General features: G+C 52.4%; 7 protein-coding genes across 7 annotated transcripts; 4 read left to right on the top strand and 3 right to left on the bottom strand.

The window, feature by feature from the left end:
- Positions 1-165: 165 nt before the first annotated feature.
- Positions 166-912, top strand: PHYSODRAFT_305209 (hypothetical protein; the record flags this gene model as incomplete). Its single annotated transcript, XM_009536399.1, has 3 exons — positions 166-348; positions 391-583; positions 671-912. 3 exons carry the CDS (start codon positions 166-168, stop codon positions 910-912), a joined length of 618 nt encoding a protein of 205 aa, XP_009534694.1.
- A 183-nt stretch (positions 913-1,095) lies between these two features.
- Positions 1,096-2,720, bottom strand: PHYSODRAFT_338552 (hypothetical protein; the record flags this gene model as incomplete). Its single annotated transcript, XM_009536398.1, has 5 exons — positions 1,096-1,191; positions 1,314-1,433; positions 1,533-2,018; positions 2,093-2,375; positions 2,449-2,720. The coding sequence occupies 5 exons, from the start codon at positions 2,718-2,720 to the stop codon at positions 1,096-1,098; spliced, it is 1,257 nt and encodes a 418-aa protein (XP_009534693.1).
- Positions 2,721-3,277: 557 nt separating this feature from the next.
- Positions 3,278-3,646, top strand: PHYSODRAFT_522589 (hypothetical protein; the record flags this gene model as incomplete). Its single annotated transcript, XM_009536397.1, has 1 exon — positions 3,278-3,646. One exon carries the CDS (start codon positions 3,278-3,280, stop codon positions 3,644-3,646), a length of 369 nt encoding a protein of 122 aa, XP_009534692.1.
- Positions 3,647-4,825: 1,179 nt separating this feature from the next.
- PHYSODRAFT_347790 (hypothetical protein) lies at positions 4,826-8,266 on the top strand (the record flags this gene model as incomplete). Its single annotated transcript, XM_009536396.1, has 1 exon — positions 4,826-8,266. One exon carries the CDS (start codon positions 4,826-4,828, stop codon positions 8,063-8,065), a length of 3,240 nt encoding a protein of 1,079 aa, XP_009534691.1. The 3' UTR covers positions 8,066-8,266.
- Positions 8,267-8,505: 239 nt separating this feature from the next.
- PHYSODRAFT_258933 (hypothetical protein) lies at positions 8,506-10,709 on the bottom strand (the record flags this gene model as incomplete). The annotated part of the gene is made up of 4 exons (XM_009536395.1): positions 8,506-9,825; positions 9,896-10,018; positions 10,106-10,515; positions 10,700-10,709. 4 exons carry the CDS (start codon positions 10,707-10,709, stop codon positions 8,506-8,508), a joined length of 1,863 nt encoding a protein of 620 aa, XP_009534690.1.
- Positions 10,710-11,674: 965 nt separating this feature from the next.
- Positions 11,675-11,896, top strand: PHYSODRAFT_406867 (hypothetical protein; the record flags this gene model as incomplete). Its single annotated transcript, XM_009536394.1, has 1 exon — positions 11,675-11,896. A coding segment is annotated over one exon (222 nt), but the record flags the coding sequence as incomplete, so codon positions are not given.
- A 1,471-nt stretch (positions 11,897-13,367) lies between these two features.
- PHYSODRAFT_338547 (hypothetical protein) lies at positions 13,368-22,092 on the bottom strand (the record flags this gene model as incomplete). The annotated part of the gene is made up of 4 exons (XM_009536393.1): positions 13,368-14,053; positions 14,130-14,305; positions 14,381-14,970; positions 21,937-22,092. 4 exons carry the CDS (start codon positions 22,090-22,092, stop codon positions 13,368-13,370), a joined length of 1,608 nt encoding a protein of 535 aa, XP_009534688.1.
- Between the last annotated feature and the right edge of the window lie 1,271 nt (positions 22,093-23,363).

The raw sequence follows: 23,363 nt of genomic DNA, 5'->3' as shown, positions 1-23,363 counted from the left end.
TAATTAAAGTACCTAAGTATCGCAAGTGTGAATATATGAGACCTTGAAAGCCAACTGTGTGTCTCGAGTCATCAATTCATCCAAGTACATTAACGCACGCGATGGACACGCCACATTTGATAAATGGACCAGCGCGCCTGGGTCCCAGGTCTCGCCATTTGCAAGATGGCGTATCTGGTCTGCGCCGTCCTCGGTGTGGGGGTCACCTTCACGCTGGAGTTTAACATGGACGACCTCGTCGACGTCTTCCCGGAGAAGTTCATGAAGACGGCCAAGGAGACGTTCGACCCCCGCGAAGTCGTGCTGTATCCTGCGAAGCAGAACGGCAAGTGGCTGAGTGCTCGCGATGTCGCCGCGCTGAAGTGAGGATCCATCCCTGACGTCGCTAAGGCGATCACGACGCCAACCAACCAACTGGACCCCAACTCCGCGGTTGTCAAGACCGTTTTCGGGGGAGAATTCGCCACAATTCACCGTGAGCGCGACCTTCACGTTCTCGTCGACGTCCCCGAGTACATCAAAGACCGCCTGCGCATCCGGTACGCCGGACAACTTATCCACCGCAAGTGGTTCTACTACGATCGTAAGTCTTGAGATTTTGGACAAACGTTGTTCATGCATCGCCACTAGCCACCGTGCCTAACTTGTTGTTGTTTGTGTATGAAACTAGGGTTTCTGTTTCCCCTCGGCTGCATCTCTTGGCTACTCGGCGCCGTCGCCATCGCCTTGGGCATTTACCTGTACAATCAGGAAGAAAACTTGCTCGGAGGAGTCATTGCCGGCTGTAACCCGGCCAACGGGAAGCTGCTGACTGTGGGCATCCCTGGCGTGGTGATGTGGCTTTCGGCAGTGTCGTGCGTCGTGCGTCGTGCTGGAACTGGCCAAGTTCTATGTTCAGCGGAAGCGCGATAAGCACGAAGAACACCTCAACAACGGGACGTTTCAAACCATCCATGGCTTGCTGGTGTAAGTCGTAACGCTGTCGACACCGAACAACGAGTGCACCACCAATATTACGAGTGCACCACCAATATTTGCAGCGTAATGAATGATGAATGTTTTTTTAACTGGTTTTCTCTCGGATGCTCTTCCTGTTCACTTACTGATTAAGGCGTGACGATGCTCGTTGAGGTCCGAGCAGTCGAGCGTCTGCTTCTTCTCTTGATGAATAGCGACAGAGAGCTTTCGGTTCTGTGGTCGCCACCCAAGTTCCGGTCGAAGAAGCCCAATACCCCTGTACAGGGGCGTTCAACGCACGGTTTGACTAATCTATCGGAGACGACCCCGATCACGAAGCAATTATTATTCGGAACCTTGAGCCAATGCAGTTTCTCGATCGCGAGGAACTCGGCGCCGCCTTCCTCCACCACCATCTGGATCCCGAACGCCCTCAGCGCCGCCTTCTCGATGTAGAGCTTATCTCCATCGTGTAGCTATCCAGCAATGTCATCCTGCAACGGGGCCCCAGTGTCATATCAACACAACAAGGTGCTGTGAAGGTCCCACGTTCGGTTCCTCCAAAACACGTAGACGATGGAGATTGTTGCTCGAACCACGAGCAGGTATGTCGTGAGGACGAGAACGTAAACTGTGTGCCAGACGAAGCTCCAGAAGTAGTAGGAGACAGCCAACGCGGTTGTGTTCGATTTCTTAAGACCGGACCGGTTGAGTGCCACCAAGAGATGGTTCTGAATAGCAGCCGTCAACTCGTAGCTGAACAGGAGCCGCTTGATCAGCATCCGCGATCTTTCGCTGAGCCACTTCATGCTTTCAACGATTTCCCACAACAGCAAGAGGAGCCCCGATAAGTTGTAGCCGATCGAAATGTACTGCGTCTGAGCGCTGAGGCCGTCGTGCGCGATCAGCAGGAACAGGTCGCTCATTACGCCCTCCACGATCAAGTACAACAGCGCAAACCGATGATAGTTCCTCGCTCCATGGGCCGACAAGCGCATGCTCTCGTACGCGAACACCACGGACTCGTTTCGATGAAGCTTCTCGCCGATCCGCTCGCATTTCTGCCCATAACGCAGGCATGAAAGAAGCTTCGACGCAGTACGAGAGCGCGATACAAGATCCAGATTCCACCGACGATGCCATACCAAAAGGAGTACCGATAGAATGTACTACCAGAATCGCGAGCCAGAAATATGCCATTGATGTCGTAGGTACCAACTCCATTCACAACCGCATAGGCAGTGTCGTCCTTGGCACAGTATGAGCCTTGGGCTTCTTCATAGAACGCATAGTAGCCAAAGCTCCCGTGATAAAGATATTGCTCGAACGGATAGCTGTCGTTGCTGCAACTTGATGGCGTCGTGTGGAACGGGGGTAGTTCTGGTGCTTCCCACTCGGTAGCCTCCGTGGAGATTGTACTGCGGCACCACGACGTGGCAAATCTAGCCGAACTCGGTGTTGTAATAGTGGGTTGGGACGACATTCCACCACACTTGAGCCATGAGGAAGCCACTGGCGGAGCAGTACTCAGATAAGTTGGCAGTCTCTCGCACTGCACCAGGAGGAGCCACGAGGTTTTTGATGATCGTCACCAACTGCAGATAGCTGCGGACTTGGAGGATGAATGGCACCATTCCAACGCCAACCCACGCTGCCATTAGCATCCGACGAGCCGTCATCAGCTCACGAAGTTTCGCGATAGCCGGACCTGTCTGCTCTCTTCTTGGCCCCTCCTTGACGGTCTCCATCTTCATTTCCTCCATGGTTGGCGGTAGGCGAGCTTCGGACTATATTCGGAAGGCAAAGACGGGGGTCGGTCTGGTTACGCTGGGGGATAAATGAAGAATGGAGAAACTCAAGCGCAGGTAGCCGTGACGTGCCAAGAATATTTTTCTAGCTGTCGGCTTGAAACGAATGGGATTTGCCCCACTCGGCCGGTTGCTTGTTTCGCCATCGCTTAGCTGTTTCACCAGCGAAGAGTCTAGAGTTTAGCCGCTGCACGTGAGACTGTCACGCAGTAAGTATGATGCCGTCCGTGTCGTCAAGCTTCTCCACCGGCTGAGGTAAAGTTGGCCAAGCTTTCGCTGCACCTTCGACGCAGGAGCCACAACGGACCTGGCCGTCAAATGGTGAGCACTTTACACAACTTCTCTTATCATCATCGTGGGGCTGTTCGTACATGGGACTTGGTAACTGCGGCAATGAAAAGGCAATCATCGTCTCGACTTCAAGGATCGACTTCAACTTGCCTTTATGTGGTGCACATCAAACACATTTTGCGTCATCTCAGAGACCCCAGGAAATAGTCCCCGCCGTCGCTATGGGGAATGCTCAGGCCGGCAAGGGGTTCGTGTACTCCCCCAACGACTACCAGCTCGCCATCGAGGCGTCCAAGGAGCTCGAGTACCTGCTGGAGAAGGAGTTCGGCGCGTTCGGCCAGGGGCTGCACGAAAGGGTCTCGTCCGTCGAGAGCGCCATCCCCGCGCCCACAGTGCGCTCGATCCGCTACGTTGCGACTCTGCGCAACCGACTCATCCACGACCGCGACGTGAGGGCGCTGCCCGACCGACAGAAGTTCATCCAGAAGTTCGACGACGCCATGGTCGAGCTCAACATCATCATCGAGAAGAAGCGACTCGATGCAGGCGGACGCGAGCCGCCCGCTGCTCCCGGGTGCGTCATCTCGTAAAGCGTCTAGGATTCAGACTCGTACCGCTCGAACTTCCAGTCTGGAAGTGCCACCAATATACCCAAGCGGCGAGGAGGAGGAAGACTTTCGGACAAGCGCATGTCCTGCATTGCAGGATCCTCTGGTCGAAGTCCTTGCTAACCTTTAGGGAAGATATATAACTTGAAAAATAGCCTCCTCGAGACGACCGCTGGGTAGCCTTGAAAGAATACAACCATGCGTAGCAGTACTGTAGTGCCGGTCAGCTCACAGCAATGCAGGGATCGAGGTCCACGGCAAGAGTTCCACAGCAACTTCGGCGATGCGACGTTTCTACTTCTACCTGATCGAGTTACTATCTGATCGAAGCAGGTCTTCAACCTTGGCCCTGCTTTGGTTGCAGCCGGCGGCGCACTGATTGCGCCGCCGAGGCTCGGTCGGATTCACGCCGGCCGCGCTCGCAGTTGCCGACGCTGCAATTTTGGCTTTGATCCAGGTTCACATCCTCCCCCAGCGCGCCCGCGCTCTGCTCTGAATCAGTTCAGCAATCGCCGATCTCTTCAATGTTGCCGCCGACGTTGCAGGGCGTCGTTGGATTGCCCAGCCAAGCACCCGATTGGCTTGCATGCGACGAAGAAGGCTTCAAGTCACTTCTGTTGACCAGCGTCTCCGTTAAAAACTCGCTCGGATAGGCCTTCACAGGCCTCGATTTCAGCCTCCTGCTTCCCCCCACTGTATAGGGGAGGGAGCTCGTCTCGACGCGGTTGAAGCGTTGCGAGGCCCGTATCAAGGCCCTCCCTCGCGCCGCCGAGGCAGCAAATGGAGAGATACGGTACAGGGCGGCATAGTGCTGTTCCAGTAGGTTGAGGCGTTGTCGACAAGGAAAGGCTCTGCTGTCGTTTAGAAACGCGCACTATTACGCGTACAATTCAAGTTTACAGTCGTTTCCACGGGTATGATTTCTCAGATCCGGCATGTAAACCAGTAAACTTAAATTTTGGCGAGTACTTTACTCATTCTAAACCTCATACCTCATTTGTTTATCATTTCTAGCAGGTGAATCTCCGCATTTTCTCCCGTACTTTAGAGGGGGGAGTCAGAGCTCGACGTCATTCGTCGTTCGGCAAAGAGAGAGCTCGGGCCAACCTTCGAGAGTGATTGTCCTTCCGTGAAGCTTCTGCTTATCTACCGGGGGCCACCATGAAGGACCTGTTGATGGTCGACGCCGTGGACGAGGCCCACGTGGTGGACGAGCTCGTGACGCGCTACCGCCAGGGCTACGTCTACACGTTCCTCGGGCCCGTGCTGATCGCCATGAACCCGTACAAGCTGCTGCGCCAGCCCAACGGCGACTCCATCTACGCGCGCAACATGATCGACGAGTTCCAGGGCAAGGAGCTGCACCTGTGCGAGCCGCACCCGTTCGCGCTGGCCGAGAACGCGTACACGAGCCTCATGCGCTTCGGCCTGGACCAGAGCCTGCTCATCACGGGCGAGTCGGGCAGTGGCAAGACCGAGACGTCCAAGCACGTGATGCGCTACCTCACCACCATCAGCACGCGCTCCAGGGCCAAGAGCGCCGTGATCGCCAACCGCCGCATGTCCGTCGCGCAGCGCAAGGAGGCGGACGACATGACGAGCCACGTCACGGACGTGCTCTGGGGCAGCAACCCCGTGCTCGAGGCCTTCGGCAACGCGCAGACCATCCGCAACAACAACAGCAGTCGCTTCGGCAAGTACATCGTGCTGCAGATGAACCGCGTGGGCCAGGTCATCGGCGGCTACATCGACAACTACCTGCTGGAGCGCAGCCGCGTGATTCGCCAGGCCGAGGGCGAGCGCAACTTCCACGCCTTCTACCAGCTCATGTCCGGCGCTACGGCCGCCGAGCGCGAGGCCTGGCAGCTGCCTGAGAGCGCCGAGGAGTTCGACGTGCTGGGCAACGAGGATGCCACCATCGAGGGCGTGGACGACGCTGAGAACTACAAGAACGTGCGCCAAAACATGACGGCGGTGGGCATCACGGACGACGAGCAGGCCGACATCTTCAAGCAGCTCGCCGCCATCCTCTGGCTTGGCAACGTGCAGTTCGAGCAGACGACTGACGAGGCGCACAACCCGCGCGCCGCGATCGAGAGCCCGGAGGCCCGCGAGGCTCTGGCTAAGGCAGCGAGCCTCATGGGAATCGACAAGGACAAGCTCGAGGCCCTGCTGACGTTCCGCATCGTGAACATTTACAACGAGGACCAGAAGGTGCTGTTCGACGCCCGCCAGGCCAAGAAGGTGTGCGACTCGATCATGCGCTCGCTGTACGAGAAGATCTTCGACTGGATTGTGGCGCGCATCAACACGAACGTGACGTGCAAGAAGCGCGACATCAGCAACAGCATCGGCATCTTGGATATCTACGGCTTTGAGATCTTCGAGGTCAACGCCTTCGAGCAGCTTTGCATCAACTACGTGAACGAGAAGCTCCAGCAGCTATTCATCAGTCAGACGCTCGAGAGCGAGCAGGAGGGCTACCGTCGCGAGGGTCTGAGCTGGCAGAACATCAAGTTCTTCAACAACCAGGTTGTGTGCGACCTGATTGAGGACCCCAAGCAGCACGGTATTTTCCCGCTGCTGGACGAGCAGTGCGCCATTGCGCGTCTATCGGACCTGGAGCTGATTGAGCGCTACAACAGCGAGCACTCGAGAAACCCGCACTACATTGCGTCCCGCGTGCGTGGCCCCACCTTCGGCATTGTGCACTACGCCGGGAAGGTCGAGTACGACGTCACGCTGTTCTTCGATGCCAACGTGGACACGTTCTTCAACGACCTGCAGGACGGCATGGAGCACTCGTCGAATGCTTTCGTGCGCGAGGTTTTCCTCGACAAGCGCACCAAGCAGCAGAAACTCAAGCGCCCGCCGTCGACTTCGCAGCAGTTCCGTACGCAGGTCGCCGACTTGCTCGAGAAGCTGGATGGTTGCAACCCCCACTACATCCGTTGTATCAAGCCCAATGAGAAGAAGCAGCCGCTGGCCGTGAGCAAGGAGCTCGTTGCCGAGCAGGTTCGTTACCTTGGTCTGGTGGAGAACCTGAGCGTGCGTCGCCAGGGCTTCTGCTACAGCCAGCCATACGGCCCGTTCATCAAGCGCTACAGCTTCCTGTCGGCGTCCACGTGGCCGAACCCCGTTGCCCACTCGAGCCGCAAGGCTGCCGTTGACCTGCTTACGACGGCTGGGATTGGTGTGCGTGACCCGGACAACAAGAACGAGCTGATTCCGTTCCAAGAGGACTCGGACACGCTTGGATGCTTTTGCCTTGGTCGTAACAAGATTTTCCTGCGCCACCCGCAGGCGCTGTCAGCTCTGGAGATTCTGCGCGAAGAGCGTATTCCCGTGATCGTCAACATTATCGAGAACGCTTGGCGCCGCTACAAGAACCGCATTGCACTTCGTGCGTTCTCGGCTGCATCCAAGCAGCTCTTCACTGCGTATGGTGCCGTGTGGAAAAACTGCCAGGATCGTCGCAAGCGCGTGCCTGGTGCTGCGAACAAGGAGAACGTCGCTAAGATTTACGCCAACTGGGATGTGGTTTCTACCAAGCTGCTGAACGTCAACAACAGCCGCCTGGTGAAGAACCTCAAGCAGGAGGAGGAGCTGAACTCGGTGGTCTTTATGCAGAGCTTCGTTCAAGCGCGCACCGAGCGCCGCAAGTTTCTGGAGCTCAAGCGAGCGCAAATAGTGTTCAGCAAGCACTTCCGCGGTCTCAAGACGCGCAAGCAGCTTGCGAACGACATGTGGAGATCGTGCAAGGTCGCCCTGCTTGGCGTTCGCACCGAGTTTGAGCGCTACCTGGGCAAGAAGAAGCGCCGCCGTGACTCGCTGGACCGTACGTACCACGGCGATTATATCGGCGTGAACAAGTTCCCCGCGTACGCCTCCATTATCCAGGCTCATACGGAAGGCCGTGGTGCCAAGGCTGGCAGTGGCCGTGGCCAGAAGGAAAAGCTGCTGTTCTTGGGCACGGTGGAGAAGGTGAACGAGCGCTGGGCCCACCAGACCCGTGTGCTCATGATCAGCGAGAGCCGTGTCTTCAACCTGAAGGCTGACAAGATCCAGCAGCCCAAGGAGCGCCGTGTGTTCGAGTTGGCTCGCCTTACGGGCCTGGCCATGAGCACTCAGCCGGACAACTACCTCATCTTCCGCGTGAAGGGCGAGATCGACCTGATGGTGCAGGTTTCCCAGAAGACGGAAGTTGTGCAGGCTCTCCGCGCTCGTATCCAGAAGGCGTACGGACGTGAGCTTCCCGTCGAGTTCTCGGACGAGTTGGACTTTTACGCCGCGAAGGGCAAGCAGCTCAAGGTCAAGTTCGCGTTCGATCGATCGATGAAGGACTCGGAGTGGAGCAAGGTGGACCGCCACACGATGCTTGTCAAGGTTGGCATCATCTAAACCGCTGACAAGTAATGGAGGAAATGGTGGCGATAAAATCGCAATCCTCGGGTGAAAAGCGCCTGAGACCAAAAGAGAAAGAAAAACAGTTTACTCGAACATGTGCAGGAAGTTCGTGAACTCATGCCACGATGAGGTGGTGTCGGCGTAGCGTAGCAGACCCAGCATACAGACAAACAATTAACGCTTCGTTTGCTTGTTACTTTCTCTTAGTGCAAGCTAAGCTGCCTTCGTTCTGAACAAAGTCATGCCAGCATCAGGGCACTTTGCACCAAGTGCCACGCCGTGAGATTCATGATAATAGCAACGACGTAATGGCACCCTTATGAAAACGCAAGAAACGCGCTCTACTTATGCAGAATACAGCGCCGCCTTCGCTCTATATTGCTTGCCCATCCACCGTTCTCTAACGCATTCACCTCTTCTCTTTGCACGCAGGCTTACGCGGAAAGTTCGGCCACCTCATCACGCAGAGCCTGCTCGGTCTTGAGCTTCTCCAGCTGATCGTCGTTGAGCGAATCGCCGGCCTCCTTCTTTGCCTTGATGGTGTCGATCTGCTTGAGCTTCTTCAGCAGGCTCTTCACCTTCTTGGCCTTCTCCTCGGGGGTCATCTCAGCCGGGCTCGGCTTAGCCGGAGCCTGCTCAGCAGGTGCCGCACCAGCGACCTTCGCAAGTGCCTCCTCGACGGCAGCCCTCGCCTCCGCGGCTTCCTGGGCCTTCTTCTTGCGCGCGCTCTTGCTCAGCTTCTTGGGCGCAGCAGCAGCTCCCATACCAGGAATTGACCGGGGCGCAGCCATACCAGGAACCGTGGGGGCACTGCTACGGGGAGCCACGTACTTGTTGCGGTCCAGCTTTCTAGAGCCACCTTCCTCCTTGCGCATCATAGCAGCGAGGGCGCCAGTCGAGTTAGGCGGACGGTAAGCCTGCGGCTTCGGCGCTGCCTTCGGGGCTGAAGATGAGCCGAAACCCTCTTCCTCGCCCTTCCGACGCGGAGACTGAGGTCGGTTCGGGTACACGTCCTGCGCGGCCGGACGGAACTTGAGATCGTAGAGCTCGCCACGCTCTTCCTGGTGGATGGGGCCAGTGCCATCGTAGCGGAAGACCTTGAAGCCATTGTCCACACGCAGACGAGGGAACGTAGTGGCCGTAGCGAAGTAGCGACTGTCAGGCGACCAAGCAAACGTCGTGGCCGAGTTGGAAGTCGCCGAGCCCATCTTTTTCAGCTTGTTGCGCTCCCAGAAGTCCATGTCACCGCGAAGGTTGCCGAATCCAGCAAGGCACAGGAAGCGTCCGTGAGGGCTCCAGCTCACGTGGTTACGAGGCGCTGCGCCGAACTCGAACACGGGAAGCGCCTTGTTGTCGTACAGGGTCGCATGAGCAGGCATCGTACCAGCAATCACCACGAACCCGCGGCCCGTGGGGTCCCACGCAACGTCGTGCACCGTGCCCTCCTTCGTCAGCGGCACGATACAGTCATACTCACCGTCGCTCTGCAGGAAGAAAAGGCCCGTCTCGCCGTAGTAAGACTTGCCTGAGGTATCAATGTCCGTGCGCGTTTCAATAATGAGCGCGCTGCCAGTGGGAGACCACTTGAACGTCACGTCCTGAGCCTTGTAGAAGCTCTTCGTGGCCGTGGGGGTGTCCAGGCTGCTTGGGAACTGGTAGATCTTAACGCTAGCAGGCTTGCCCTTCTTCTCCGGCACAAAGAGAGCCACCTTGTACGGAGCGCTGCCAGGAGCCACGCTGAAGTTCGCCACATTCTGCACCAGTCCCAATTAATATCGTCAGCAAGGCATATCCACGAGCAACACAATCCAGCACGACACGTACCGGGAGGTTAATCTGGCCAATCGAGCCCGCCGCAATGTCGCGGCCACTGTAGAGCACGACGCCGTTCGCGCTCTGGCGCGCGCAGATCGTCTCGTCCGAGGACCACTGGAGCGGCGGCCATTTCTGTCAGGATGAACGCACCATGCCCACAATGGTTAGTCCTAGCTTGAAACGCTTCACTCAGTCAACCACTCAGCATAAATGACGTACGTCGCGCGTGTAGGACTTGTGGTTGAAGCGTTCCACCTCCTTGCCAGTGGCAGCGTCCCACACGATGAGGTTGCCGAGGTCCGAGTTCTTCTGGGGGCGCTGCCAGGTCAGTAGCTGCGAGCCCAGAGGCGACCAGGCCACCGCGTGGATGCCCGGGTTCTCCGCCTCCACCACCACGGCGCCGGTGTCCGCGTCGCGCACCGTGAAGCCCGAGGCGGTGCGCACCAGCACCACGAGCTTGCCGTCCTCCGTGAACTCCATGAGGTCCGCGGCGCCCGGAGCGTCGAAGTTCTCGTCGCGCTCGATCTTGACCTCGTCCTTGCTGGAGGACGGCGGGCCCCACATGGACTCGATGCCGCCCTTGCCGCGCAGGAAGAACTTGGTGCGCGGCACGTCGTTCGCGTTGTTAGCTGCGGTACAGTACAGGCAGGAGCAGATACGCATTGGGATGACGGTGAGACGGAGGAGCTGGCGGGCGGGGGATAGCAGTGAGGCATTGGAGCGAGGCTCCGGGCACTATAGGCACTAGGTAGGCATCTTGCAGTCGTCGATATATAGCTGAGAGGCGGCGCCAAGGGGGGATCATCAACTCACCTGTCGCCATGGTAACGTGCTTTGGTGGAGTGGAGTGGCTCTCGTACTTCATGCCTGTAGCCATGTACCATCTTTCAGGTACATTCGTTTTAGGGGAAATCCTGGGTCCGTAATTTTGAATTAATTCGGTTTGGGGTCCGTTATCTCACTGATTTGTTAAGTTCAGCGTTTAATTGAGCATTAAAGGTGTTAAGACTCATAATATGAGCCCTATTCTTAAGCCTGGTGGGGTATTGTGAGAACCGGCTAATACGCCCATCTGTAGAAACCCCTTATACTGGGAACACCCGAAGAATGACAGCTCCCAACGGATTAATTGGACGCGTAAGCGTAACCTGGCGCAACCTTCGTGCTACACCAGCCAGAAGGATGTCGACCGAACAGGTTCAACGGCAACAACAGGAAATGCACGTCAACAGACCCATGCACCAGCTTCAGAAAGTGAACTGCGGCACGCGCGATATTCATGGGTGTGGCCCCGCAGGGGCCACGCCCTTGAATCACGCGGGCCACAGTTCTCCCTTATCATGGCAATTAGCACCGGTACCATCACCAGCGTTTATACCACTGGTGTTCCCAGCCAAGTCGAAGACGACCTAGTTAGATCTCAATTATCCACCCTTCGGACGAGACGAATCCGAGACGCGTCTCCGCCAAAATTAGGGAGACAAAAAAACCTATGGAGATAGTCTCCTAAGGTTAAAAGGCTCCCTTCCGACGTGACTACTCAGAAGGGAGACGGCTTCGATTGCTCACAAAACTCCCTCCGTCTTCGTTTGCTGCATTATTATTGGCTTATTTGTGAGGCAATCTAACTGGTTGAAACTATGTCCGAGCAACCACGTTTTAGCGGTGATAGCTCGATCATTTAAGCTAAAGATCCAGGTTTGCTAACAAGATCGCATGGAGAACGTTCACATACAGGAAGTCGAAGAGGAGCTCGTCATCGTGCGCAGCAGCCGTGAAAGCGCTGTGATCGATAGCCGGCGGCTTGGGATGGCCATTGCCCATGTATCGGCGCAAACGAATGTGTTGGCTGACCAGCACGAGCTTCTTCAACTACGCCAAGATCAACAAGCCCATGAACAGCAATACTACGTGGACACAAGCGTTCAATACGTTCGAGCCGAAGCTGAAGCGCGGTCAAACGAGCTAGCGTCGCTGATCTTCCAAACTCGTGCGGACCCAGGAGCAATCGCACAACACATCGATACTCAACTCCGCGCAGCACTTGCCGTGGCACGCGACGCAGCGCGTGCCGAATCTCGTGATGTGGCTGCAGAGAGTGCTCGTATGCAGCAAGAAACTGAGCGCAGGTTTCAAGCAGCCTTGAACGAACTCGAGAAAGATGTAAGCGAGCAATCTGAACAGCGGACCAAGGAGCTTCTCATAGCATACTTTCGCCACTACAAAGAGAAAACAGATGCTTCTATCAAAGACCAAGTGCATGAAGCGGCGTTAGTGACGCAGCACCAGCTTCACAGCCTCGAACAGAAGATGGAAGCGAGTATGGAGCACGTGGTGAAGGCTGCAGAAAAAATCCCGTTCTGCACCTCGCAAGCGCCAATCTCGCCCGTGAAGCAGCTTTTCAAGCCCGGTTGAGCTCCGCTCTGGCTGAAATTGAGTCAAAGGCGATTGCCCATGCTGAAGCACGTGCGGAAGCGATAGTTGGAAGGTTTCGCAATAGACAGCTGACCGACGCAGCGTTGTTTCGCCCGCCTGGCATCGAAGTTCGTGAAGAGGACGCAGAGGAAGAAGTTACTGGCGCTGCTCCGCTGAAGATCGCAAAGGATACCGACGAGGACAGCAGCAGCGATACGGAAGTTTGGACAATGTCTCCTCTCCGAGACACATCCACATCAAGTAATCACATGGCGAGATCTGATCGTCCGTCTGGGCAATGCACTACGCGTAAAAGTTGCATCTGAAGCACCCCAGAGGCAGGTTGCGGATCGAGCTCGCAAACGAGCTAAAGCGTTGATGCTTTCATCTGCTAAAACGAAACTAGCGAACAAAAAGAAGAATGCACACAGTCGACACCGAGCAATGCCGCCGCCAGCTCCATTAAGTAATCGAGAGTGTGTCGCTTTGGCGAACGAGCTTAGCAAGGTCCGTAAAGTAGCACGCAAAACCCAGCAAACCTGAGCACGATCACCACCCCATTTGATAGTAGCATCAAGCCTTTGAAAATCTCTCAGGTTCATTTAATAAAACTCTCATCCATTGAATATTTTCGCTAAGTCTAAATACTGTTATCTTCGTCGTCGTCCTCGCTGTCACTGGAAAAATATTGCTCCAAGACATCGTCGGCTTCCGTATTCTCTTCGACCGTCACGGGAAGCAGCATATTGGCAGGGATATATGCGGTGATTGCGCTGGCCGGAATTTTAGGGCATTGAGTGATGTCGACGTAGCTTCTGCTGCAGTTGATGAACGTCGACATATCAATGTTGTGTGGTGACAGTGACGAGCGCTCGGGTGTCACCATTCGACCGGCTGTACCAAAGTCACGTTCTATCTGTGCTGACGAAGCTGGTACAGCAAAGAGAATCTTGGCCACCAGTGGGAGGAAGCGATAGGTATTAGACGCAGCCTCTCGGCGCCAATACGACAACACCGACTCAGCTTTTCCATTGGCTGCCAGTCGAAGCGAAGTTGGCGTCGCCATCTACAGTCGTAGCTCTTGCTCCACGCTGCTGTCGTGAACAGTTTGCTGGTCCTCGCGATCCACCTGCTGCGAGACGGCTGAGTCGTCAATGAGCTCCATTAGATCTTCGGAGAAGGCAACGTTGGGAAAAGCGGGGGGAGGTGTTTCCTGCCGTCGAGATTCTGCGGCCACTGTTCGCATCAATGCTATCGTCTTGGTGACAATTGAATATTTCACCTTCCAAAAGTTGACTTCACCTGCTCCCTTGTGTGACGACACTTTTGGAGAGCACAGGAGGACAACGTCCTTGAGAATGCTGTCCAGATTCTTGAAGTTCCGGTGCAGCAGTAGCTGCATCTCAAACAAAAACGAACATTGGACAATTTTCGCTCGATCCGTATACCGGGAGAAGAACACACACTGGAATTCTTCTTGAAGCTTCAACCGCGTCTCCCGTGCCAGTTCAGTAAGCTGATCAAGTCGAATGTACGTTTCCCTCTCCTTCGTAGATCGATAGTCGCGGAGAACCTTGTCGCAGTTGAGCGTGGAGCGCCGCAGGTCGAGCAGCGTCAAAAGTACTTCAACCTGGGTTGCAGATTCGCTTTGAGCCCTTGTATTTAGTAGCGTGATTGGCTCGAGCAGCGACAACACCTGAGTGAGGTTGTCGTAGTCATTAGCCAACGGAAAAGCACACGGAGGCACCTTCCCTTCACGATCCGCTTGAGCAAGACGCTCCTCGTACCAACCCACGAGAGGTGCCCACAGGATTAAAATGCGGCGAACCACACGGGCAGCGATATTCTAGCAGTTGCTGCGGCGCCTTGTCGCCCATGCTCTCCATTGCGCACAGCTCGACGAACAAGGACCCCATCACTTCGACATGTTTTGTCTGATAGACAGTCTTAACAATGCGCTTGATCAGAGCTGTCATAGCTGGATTCTTGGACTTGCTGGCATTGCTGACCATACCACAAGCTTTCTTTGTGGCAGCACTCGCCATGTGCGGTATACACCACTCCCAGTTGAGCTACAACCCTTTGGTCATCATCCACTTCACGTCAGGACCCGCATCACTTGTAGCTCCAAACAGGTCCGCCCGAGTCAAACCAAAATCGATCAAAATATCATCAAGCCACCGCCGAAATGGCGCACGAATTCCACCAGACCTCTCGCTGTACTTCGGGTTGAAGTGACGGGCGCCGAGCAGGATAGTCTTGAGCTCGTACTGCTTGTTGATGAAATACAACCGGAGCCCCAAAAACTTAGCACCCTTGCCTTTTGGAGTCCAAAAGTCGGGGACGACCGTGAATGTCGCTGCGTGTCCGACTCGGTTGTCATTGATTTCACGACAAATAGTACTTTTGGACGAAGCGTATAGCTCGATCGTGGCGTGGACGACGACTTTTGCGTTGACGGCAGCATGCATTCCGTCCTTCATTACAAGCTCTCGGATCGAGATGGACTCTTCGCACTCCGCCAAACGGTATGGCAGGTTGTTGTTGATGATCCGAATCGTTTCAAGGAGAACGTAAACGTGTGCTGGGTCATCACTGAACATCTGAGAGTGCCGAAGCCGATCCAATTCCTCGTCACGCCCGCGCTTCTTTTCCAACTCGCCCGCTGTCTTGCCAGACACTATTGCATGGGCTTCACGCAGATGTTTCGTCGCCTTGGATGTTTTTCCTGTTGATAAAGGGTAAAACACATCCGCTCTCGATCGACAGGCCTCGGAGGCGAGACACATCCAGACGGCGGGAACTCCTGCGTCCACGGAAGTTGCAGGTGGCGCTGGGCCTCCGCAATTCGAACCCCATAGAAGATTAGCGATGTCTCGCTACGTCTTGGCGGGAGGACCACAAATCCAGCAGGGGGTTGAAAGTTGGCGACCACGTCTTTGACCGTAGGATGCACACTAGACATGCTGAGCGTTGAGGATGAAGGCGCGGCAGGCGGTGGCGAGGGGGTGGGGGGCTACTGTGGGGCTTGAGCGTAAATGTTGTTGTGAGGGAGAAGGGAAGGGTGGATGCGAGCTCAATGCAGAGGTAAGGCTTACGTATGGATTGGGGACAGGCGCATCTTAAGTCTGCTTGCACGATGTGGTGCCAGGCTTCCGGGACAGGCCAACCAGCATGATACGTTACTAAAAGCCTCCAAAATGACAGGCGCAACACTAAGAATTAGCTGTGCCTTTTCGGTAAGAGTTGCACGATAACTGAAGGGTTTTTGTCCAATCCTAGATCCCGGCAAGGGAGCCCCGGGCCCCCGGCAAAGTACGCCACTTGGATACAGGAGACGGTGAGGGGGGAGACGGTGGTTACATCTCGCTTTTTTCGCGACTTCTAGTAGGAGACGGTATTCCGGTTCAGGAAACTGGTCTCGAGCATAAAGAGACGGTAAACCGGTAATATCGTCTCCGTTTTTCTCGTCTCGTCCGAGGGGTGCAATTATCTAATTAATCAGAGTATAATTCGGGTTCGAAATCAATCCTGTTCCATACGCATCGCTTGGCTACGCGATTGCCCAGTAAAAGGTGGGCATTCTGCTCCAAACGCGGCTATATCGGATTGGTCTCCAAAAAACGATCGCCTAATCTGCACATCCACTCACATATGCATCGCAGGGGCGCGATCAATTTACAAATCGATCGAGCTCAATCAGGGTGCTAATCGATCGATTTACGACCAAAATAGGCAAAAGAAGCGGTTTTCACAATACTTGCACTCACATCCTATCTGGTCCAAAAAGCTTTGCCGGCTCAAAACCTGGAGTTACCGTATTTCGCATGTAGAAAGCTGCACCTAATGTTCACCTGGCAATGATGACGTACTTAAGAGGGCTCTATACAACATCCTACATATGGTATTAGACACAATTACAATATGGTGTATGATTCTTAACTTTAACGGAATCAGAACACCAGGCCAGATTTTGGGGTAAGCCAAAATCCAACTTTGCTAATATTTCTGAAGGCACATTGACACTACGTGTTGCCTATTCTTAAATGCAAACTATTCAGAGTGGACACTGCTGATTTCTTGTTTGAAAGCGAGCGAGCGCAGAATTTAAAATAAATGGTATCTTGCATTAGATTAGATCGTCAAGATTTTGATGATTTGTCTCCGGTTGTTTTTAAAGAACTGCAGCACCTAAGGAGAACGAATAACGTCTATGGAATCAGCGCAATTGGAACTTGGTGTTAGGAGTACTGTTGGAGCAGTTGCATGCATGCAGTTGCTACAGGGAAACCTCAAAGACACCAACTTCGAGGAGGAAACCTGGTAAGTGCACTTGATGTGCAATACATCCTCCTCAATCGTCACGTTGAAAACTATGTGGACTGCTTGTGGTTACTCTATACTTGCTTTTACTATGGGTTACTGGTTACACAACGCAGTTACACGGTGCAATCTGACAAAACGCAAGTGATATAGAAAGACATGGACCAAAGAGGTGAAGACATCTCGGCCTTGATGGCGGCAGGTGCCAACTTTGAGCCCGAATAGCTCGGCCGATATGTCGAACTAGACAGAGTGACTACCCTCACTTTAAATGGTTAGCGTGGTTCCTTCCATATCTATTAACACTAGCTAGGATCTTAAATGTCGATCTTTTGGACCCACTCCCGAAGACCTGCGTTTTGTGGTCTGGACTTCTGTGTCCCCCAGAGTTAATAGCCGGGTATGATAGTTAGATATGATTGGACAAATATCGGTGGGTACCTTCGTGTGATTGGATAGTCCAGGTGCATCTCTTAGACCAGTGCAGCTCTTTACATGCGAAATACGGTAACCTGATCCCTGCGACTGATTCTATAAGACGAATCGAAGACGCACCTTGTACCACTAAAATGTACATTCTGCTGACCCCAAAACGAGCCACTAAGCTACGCATATAATCAGACCACTTAAAAAGTGGGACAAGTCACTTTTCCCACATTCTATCAGGAAGTGACCTCTTCTGGAGGCAGGATGTGGGAAAAGTGGAAATCAATACATTAACACTGATATTCCGAAGATGGGTACAGCTCAAAGGTGGGAATGTTACTAATATTTGTTCCCACCCTATGTGGGGCGATATTAGAGATTGTATCGGATTCTCAATTTGCCAGAAAGTGGGAAATGTGGGAATTTTTAAAAATTTTCCCACTTTTGAAGTGGTCTGCATATAATTAAGCAACAGAAACCATAGCTTAGGACTCCTTAGTGCCCTCTAGATCATCTCTAATGCGCAATAAAACGCTCAAATTAACATATCAGTTGGATAATGGTCCCCAAACCAAATTTGTTTTAAATTACGGACCCCAAAACGGACCCCCCCCTGCTCTATTGTGCCTGTCTGTTCGCCTGTACAGGTTCCCAAGGAGATGTACCGAAGGTCAAGTGGGACCGTCGTTTGACTGATGTGCCAATATATCCGATTTGGTCTGCGATAGCAGCACTAAATGCAACTTTCAATCCCATTATATATATACGCGTGACGATAAGCGGTGCACGCCATACCACCTACTGCCGTCTTCAGAGTCGCCGTACATGTATCACCAAGGGCACAAAACCGCTCTAGCATTAGGCCGCTCGGATAACGCCACGTCTAGGGGTCGGGACAGGTGTGTCGTGCTTGCTGGCAACGCACCGATAATGATCCTATACTCAACAGAGATAGCAGTCGCCTCTCCATCACATTACTGCGTTAAACCATATGTGAAGACAAAAGTTATATACTTCCACCGCTTAGAGCAATCTGCGCCGCACTATTGTTCATGATCCACACCACCGACTTCGAGAGGTGGGCAATATTCTCTTCAAAGAAGCCTGTCATTGCACAAAGATCATCGGTCATGTGGAAGCTTGGCTCCGTCTTCTTGCACCAGACGCTGGCTTGGCCGCTCCCAGCGACGACTTATCGCCGCGCTGTCTTTGGCATGAACGAGGTCCCGTCCATATAAAAGATTGGCGCGGCGTCAATTATCACCCCAATGAATATCTCGCCTACGTCCTACCATTCCTTAACTATCATGTTTAAATTCGTCATGCATTTGCAAACATCCTTCAAGAATAAGCAAGTCTGCTTCTATTTCTTCACACCACTTCTGGACGAGCCAATCGAACACTTTTTCTGTCAGTGTGGTACAGTGCGGAAACATGAAGACGGCTACCCGAACCTCTTTACCGTAATCCTTATGTACTAACTGACAAGCAAAATTATTGAAGGCACCATCCCAATGACTCAGAATAAAAGTGACCTGCAATACATAAATTGTGTTTTGACTTGTGATTTGTATGCTGTCAGTAAGGACTTAAACTACAACGATGCAATATTTGAAAGTCTATAATTGGCTCAGAGTTGTCGGTAATGACTGAACGTCAGTAAGTACATAAGGATTACGGTAGCCAAGTACTTGCACCGCCTATGTAACCTCGCTGACGTACAGTGGCTTCAAATCGGGGACGCTGGTTGTTTCATTTATCAGAAGAGCCTGAGCGCCTACTGCTGGCTGGACTCGTTACGAAGTGCAACATTCCTTTTTCGTTCTGCGAGGACCCGGCTGTGGAGAAGTAATTGACTTTGAAGCGGACTGGCACCGAGCTGCTGTTGAATCACGCCGTCTTGGTTACCAAGGAGGCCAACCTTAGCGCCAGCGCGTTCATCCCCTCCAATTCGGTACCATTCTTGACAGTATACCATCCACTCGGACCACTACGTCGCCGCTTTTGGCGTTTTGATCACGGCCAGCGCTCCGAGATGGTTCTACAGAACTGGCATCCATTGTGGACGAAGGCGTCGAGGACAGACTGTTGAGAGTCATGTCGCTTTCCGGACCGGTATTCTATATTTGTTAAGTGGGACATTACCCGCATCATCTACCTAGCTGCTGACAAGCTCGGTCAAAGAGGTGGGCTGATTTGCTTGTGCTGCCGTTCGTTGCCTGCACCAGCCATCTGTTCAATTTGGCGGCTAATTTGCACCTCTCCAACTATGATCTGGAGCAAATTGAGTAACTCATGCGCAAGCTGCGAGGACTGAACAAGGCGAATCTTCTGGTTGGCGTTGCTCCAAACACGGCTTTCACAGCCTGCCCGCTTCGACCTCGTTGCATGCTCTATTCGGTCCCGATGTTGCCGACTCTAGCTCGGAAGGTGCGGTTCAGGCTGCCAAATCGCCCATTTGGCTGAGGTTCGCGCTGGTCTCGACCCTATGCACCAGGCTGTGGTTGGCTCCAGTAACCCAGCACCGAGCCCGGCAGGTCGCTGTGAAAGAAGGGGGGGGGAGATCGCTATAGCTTTACCAATCAGGGCACCGGAGCAAGTAGTAACGATTGTCGGTCATTTTTCTGAAATCGGACAAGAATTGATTGAGCTATGAAAATTACGCTGAAATCCGACAGATATAATGAATCCGACATACTTTATACAACTGATCGGACAACAAACCAAACGTGTTTTTATGTTTTTATCCAAGCACAGCAATTAAATTACAAAATATCTACCAAACGCCGTACAGTAAAGTCGCCCACCCGAGAATTTATTTTCACTGCGAGCTCATCAATCTAAGTTTGTACCCACATCAAAGTCAATGTAATATTCTTTTACCAATCATACCTCTGTATCTATCGTGTATGCAAGTGGCTCTCTCGGCGTCGCCAGAGCGCATTGGGCGCTTCAACGGCTCAACAGCCCTTGTGTAGCATGGCCCCGCTTGGGGAGGTCGTGGCACCATCGATTGCAGCGTCGCTATGGAATTCAGTGGCGGCGTTCTGATGGAGAAGACGGTGTGATGGACCTGAGCGCGGAGGAGGATGACATCCAGCATCATTCGCTCGTACTCCTACGCCGACGTCTCTAATATGGATAAAACTAGTATATTCTATAACAACATTCCGAGAGGATCGCTGTGCATCAACACCGGCCCGTCGCTGAAGCAAGACAAGGTGCAACTCACGCTAGCGGTGTGCGCAAACGCGACGGGCACTGACAAGATGCCGCTGTTAATTATTGACAAAGCCTCCAAGCCTCGCTGGCTTAACAGTAAGCCTGCGATACCTTCTATGCGTCTACTCCTATGTGGCTACCGAACGTGAATTTCGACTAACAGCTTTCGGGGCTAGCTGCGCGACGTCGACCAGTCGAGGAGTGCTCAACACCGCAACATACTGCACTTCATCGACAACGCTTCCTCGCACAGTGATGAAGGCGTCAAGCTCAGCAATGTTCGCGTGATGAAGTTGCCCCCTAAGACGACGACACCACATGTACTCGAGCGCCATACTCGACCAGGTAGGAGTCAAGATTCTCTTTACTCATACCTCGCATACTCATGATGTGCCGTTTAATTTTAGTCTCCCACCGCATTTCAATGGTATTTGTGTGTGTGGGTGCCGATGATGGGGCGGACGTAGTTGAGGCTGTGGTTCACCGTACTGTGGGTATAGTGCATACTAAGCAGTAAGCAGTTGTACTCTCGAGCATGCTACTTGTAGCCACGTTCACAGACATACGTTGCAACATGCCCGACATGATTTTAGTTCTAAGTTTAGCAACATACAAAATACATCGGTGACATATAAATACGTGATAGAAACAAACAAAAAACTTACCGAGGCTTGATAATGTGTTCTGATGATAGGGAGCAGGGTTTCTTTGGTAGGCTTGTCGTACACAATGTGCCCGAACCAGCATCCAGTTGAGCGGCCACCACCATCAGCAAATAGCCAGAACTCTTGATAGTAACGACCGCGGTTGTATTTACGTCTCTTAGCGAGACTGGTCTCATCGATCTCAACGATATGTCCTTCTCCCCCGATCTATAAAGTAACTAAATGCAACATTATCGCAATATTAACTTACGTAGCGCAGCTTTTCTGTGCCTTGAACTCCGCGTTATGCAGCTCAATCCGATTTCGATCGGATTTAACTCCGGGTAGTACGGGTAAGAACAAAATTCTAACTCCAGTCGGGTGTACAGCTTGCTCCAGCTCGCTGTACATACGATTTGTTGCATTGGTTAAGGTGACAATGGATCTTGGGAGAGGCCAGGGATTAAGAAGAGGGATGGTGTTCTTCATGAAAGCGGGATGGAATGTAGACCGAGTAAAATTCCTTTCTGGCGTCGGCTCCCACGCTGCGAATCCTTGATGCTCTAGTGCTGCAAATATAGGGCGCCGCTGATTGACAGTTTTACGATGCACTTGGTGTTCCGCGCGGGCCATCCTTTGGTACCATCGTTTGAGGTCTCATTGATAAAAGTGAGCTGCTCAGGGTAGGAGTAGATTGCGAGGAGTTTCTCTTTGTAATTTTGCACCTAGCAGTTTAAATACAAACCAAATCGATGTTAGATTTTTTTTGTTATAACAGCCTTGAAAATTACTATACCTCCTCAGAAACACTTTCACGATCCGCACGTGTCAGAACTTTCCGAGTAAGCCCCATATCAAAGTGATGAACACGGCAAATTGTTGAAGAGGATACCCATCGGGGTGTTCTTCTTGTAGGTACGTCTGCAGTCCTTCAACATAGAAAACAAGATGCATTTTCACATACTTGTGAATGTCAGCAACAACCTCTGGTGGTTATCTTGAACTACGAGACGGCTCCACATGTTCATCAATGAGGCCGTTCTCCAAGAAAAGGCTGTACCAGCAAAATTTCGTGTTAGGATTAGGTCCAAAGGTGTCGCTGATGAAGTTCACGTTGTTGCCGTACACGGGCAGCAGCGATACTGCACGCCAGCGAAAATCAGCCGAGTAGGTCATGGCAACAATGCAATTGCTGCGCTGAGGTTCTGTCCTCTGTCTTAGCGGCGGGAAAATCTGAAATGCACTGGTGGTTGTGCTATTTGGGCGCGTGTGTGAAAAGCCAACATGGCAGCTACGGCCGAGATCAACATACGACGCGCTGTTGGACTACTTTGTTGTATTCAGCGTGTGCCACAGCTGGGTTTTCGACCAAGGGATCAAATTTTAAAACGCGATGATCCGAGCGAGGAATTTCCATAAATCAGTGATTTTTCACTGATATTTGACAAAATGATAGTGATAGCTTAAAACTACTTACTCAGTGCTTTGGTAAAAAGTAATAATTCAGTAGTATTTGTGCAGCCTGGTGGGCATCCGTTACTCTATGAGTCGTCAATATACTAGAAGTAGTCACCATATCACAATATTTACAGTTGCATAACTGTAACCCGCTGTTTCGTAGCTCTTTTTCCAAGTAGTTCGCAAAGCTATTTGCTAACGATCAGGGCTAAGAAAGCCCAAATAATCACTGGTGTTCTATCTGAAATAATTTACTGGACATCGCATTTTTTGCGCAATATGAAATACCAGTACGAACAGTATTTGCTGTCATGAGCATGCGCAAGTTGCTGCAACACTGTATAATATCATCCTCAACGAGGTGTTTACACGAACTGCATTTATTTTTTTTGGTAAGATGTCTCTATTTCCAAACTACATTTATTCTGAGATAGCAGTAAGGCTGCTAGCGCAGCCCAAATCCGATCATTTGAAGCCGATCAGATGAAGCCTCCCTTTAAAGTTAGGTTTTAACTATTTAGAGGGTTCTAGACTCAGAAATTAAGATAAAGGAATTGATGAAGGTGAAGATCTCACATCAGAATCTCTTACTCAACTCCAAAAGCCCAATCTCGTTCAACTCGAACGCGGTTCATTCCTTAGTTTGCAGGAGAAGGCTATCCTATTGCTACTTTGTCGCTTTAATAGGACTGGGTACTTGGCTTCACATAACCTTGTCTAATGAAGATAACCTATTTTATCTAAAGCTATTATGGATGCATGGAAGCCAAATGACAACTTTATTTTAGAGAATTCACCATCTCCTGGGTCCGTTGAGCTTATACACTTTGTTCTATCGCGAAAAAGCTGGGTTATGTCGGCGGAAGGGCAGATGCAAAACAATAGTGGAGAAGCTTAGACCCTTGCATTTTGTTGAGTCCTCAAGACGACCAACGAATAAAGTTTCTTCAATAAAGTAGTCAATATTAGTGCAGAATAACAGACAAGTT

Source organism: Phytophthora sojae (assembly GCF_000149755.1).
Source record: "Phytophthora sojae unplaced genomic scaffold PHYSOscaffold_9, whole genome shotgun sequence".
Lineage (NCBI taxonomy): Eukaryota > Oomycota > Peronosporomycetes > Peronosporales > Peronosporaceae > Phytophthora > Phytophthora sojae.
Note: the sequence above shows the minus strand (reverse complement) of the source record. Positions and strands in the feature narration are given on the sequence as shown.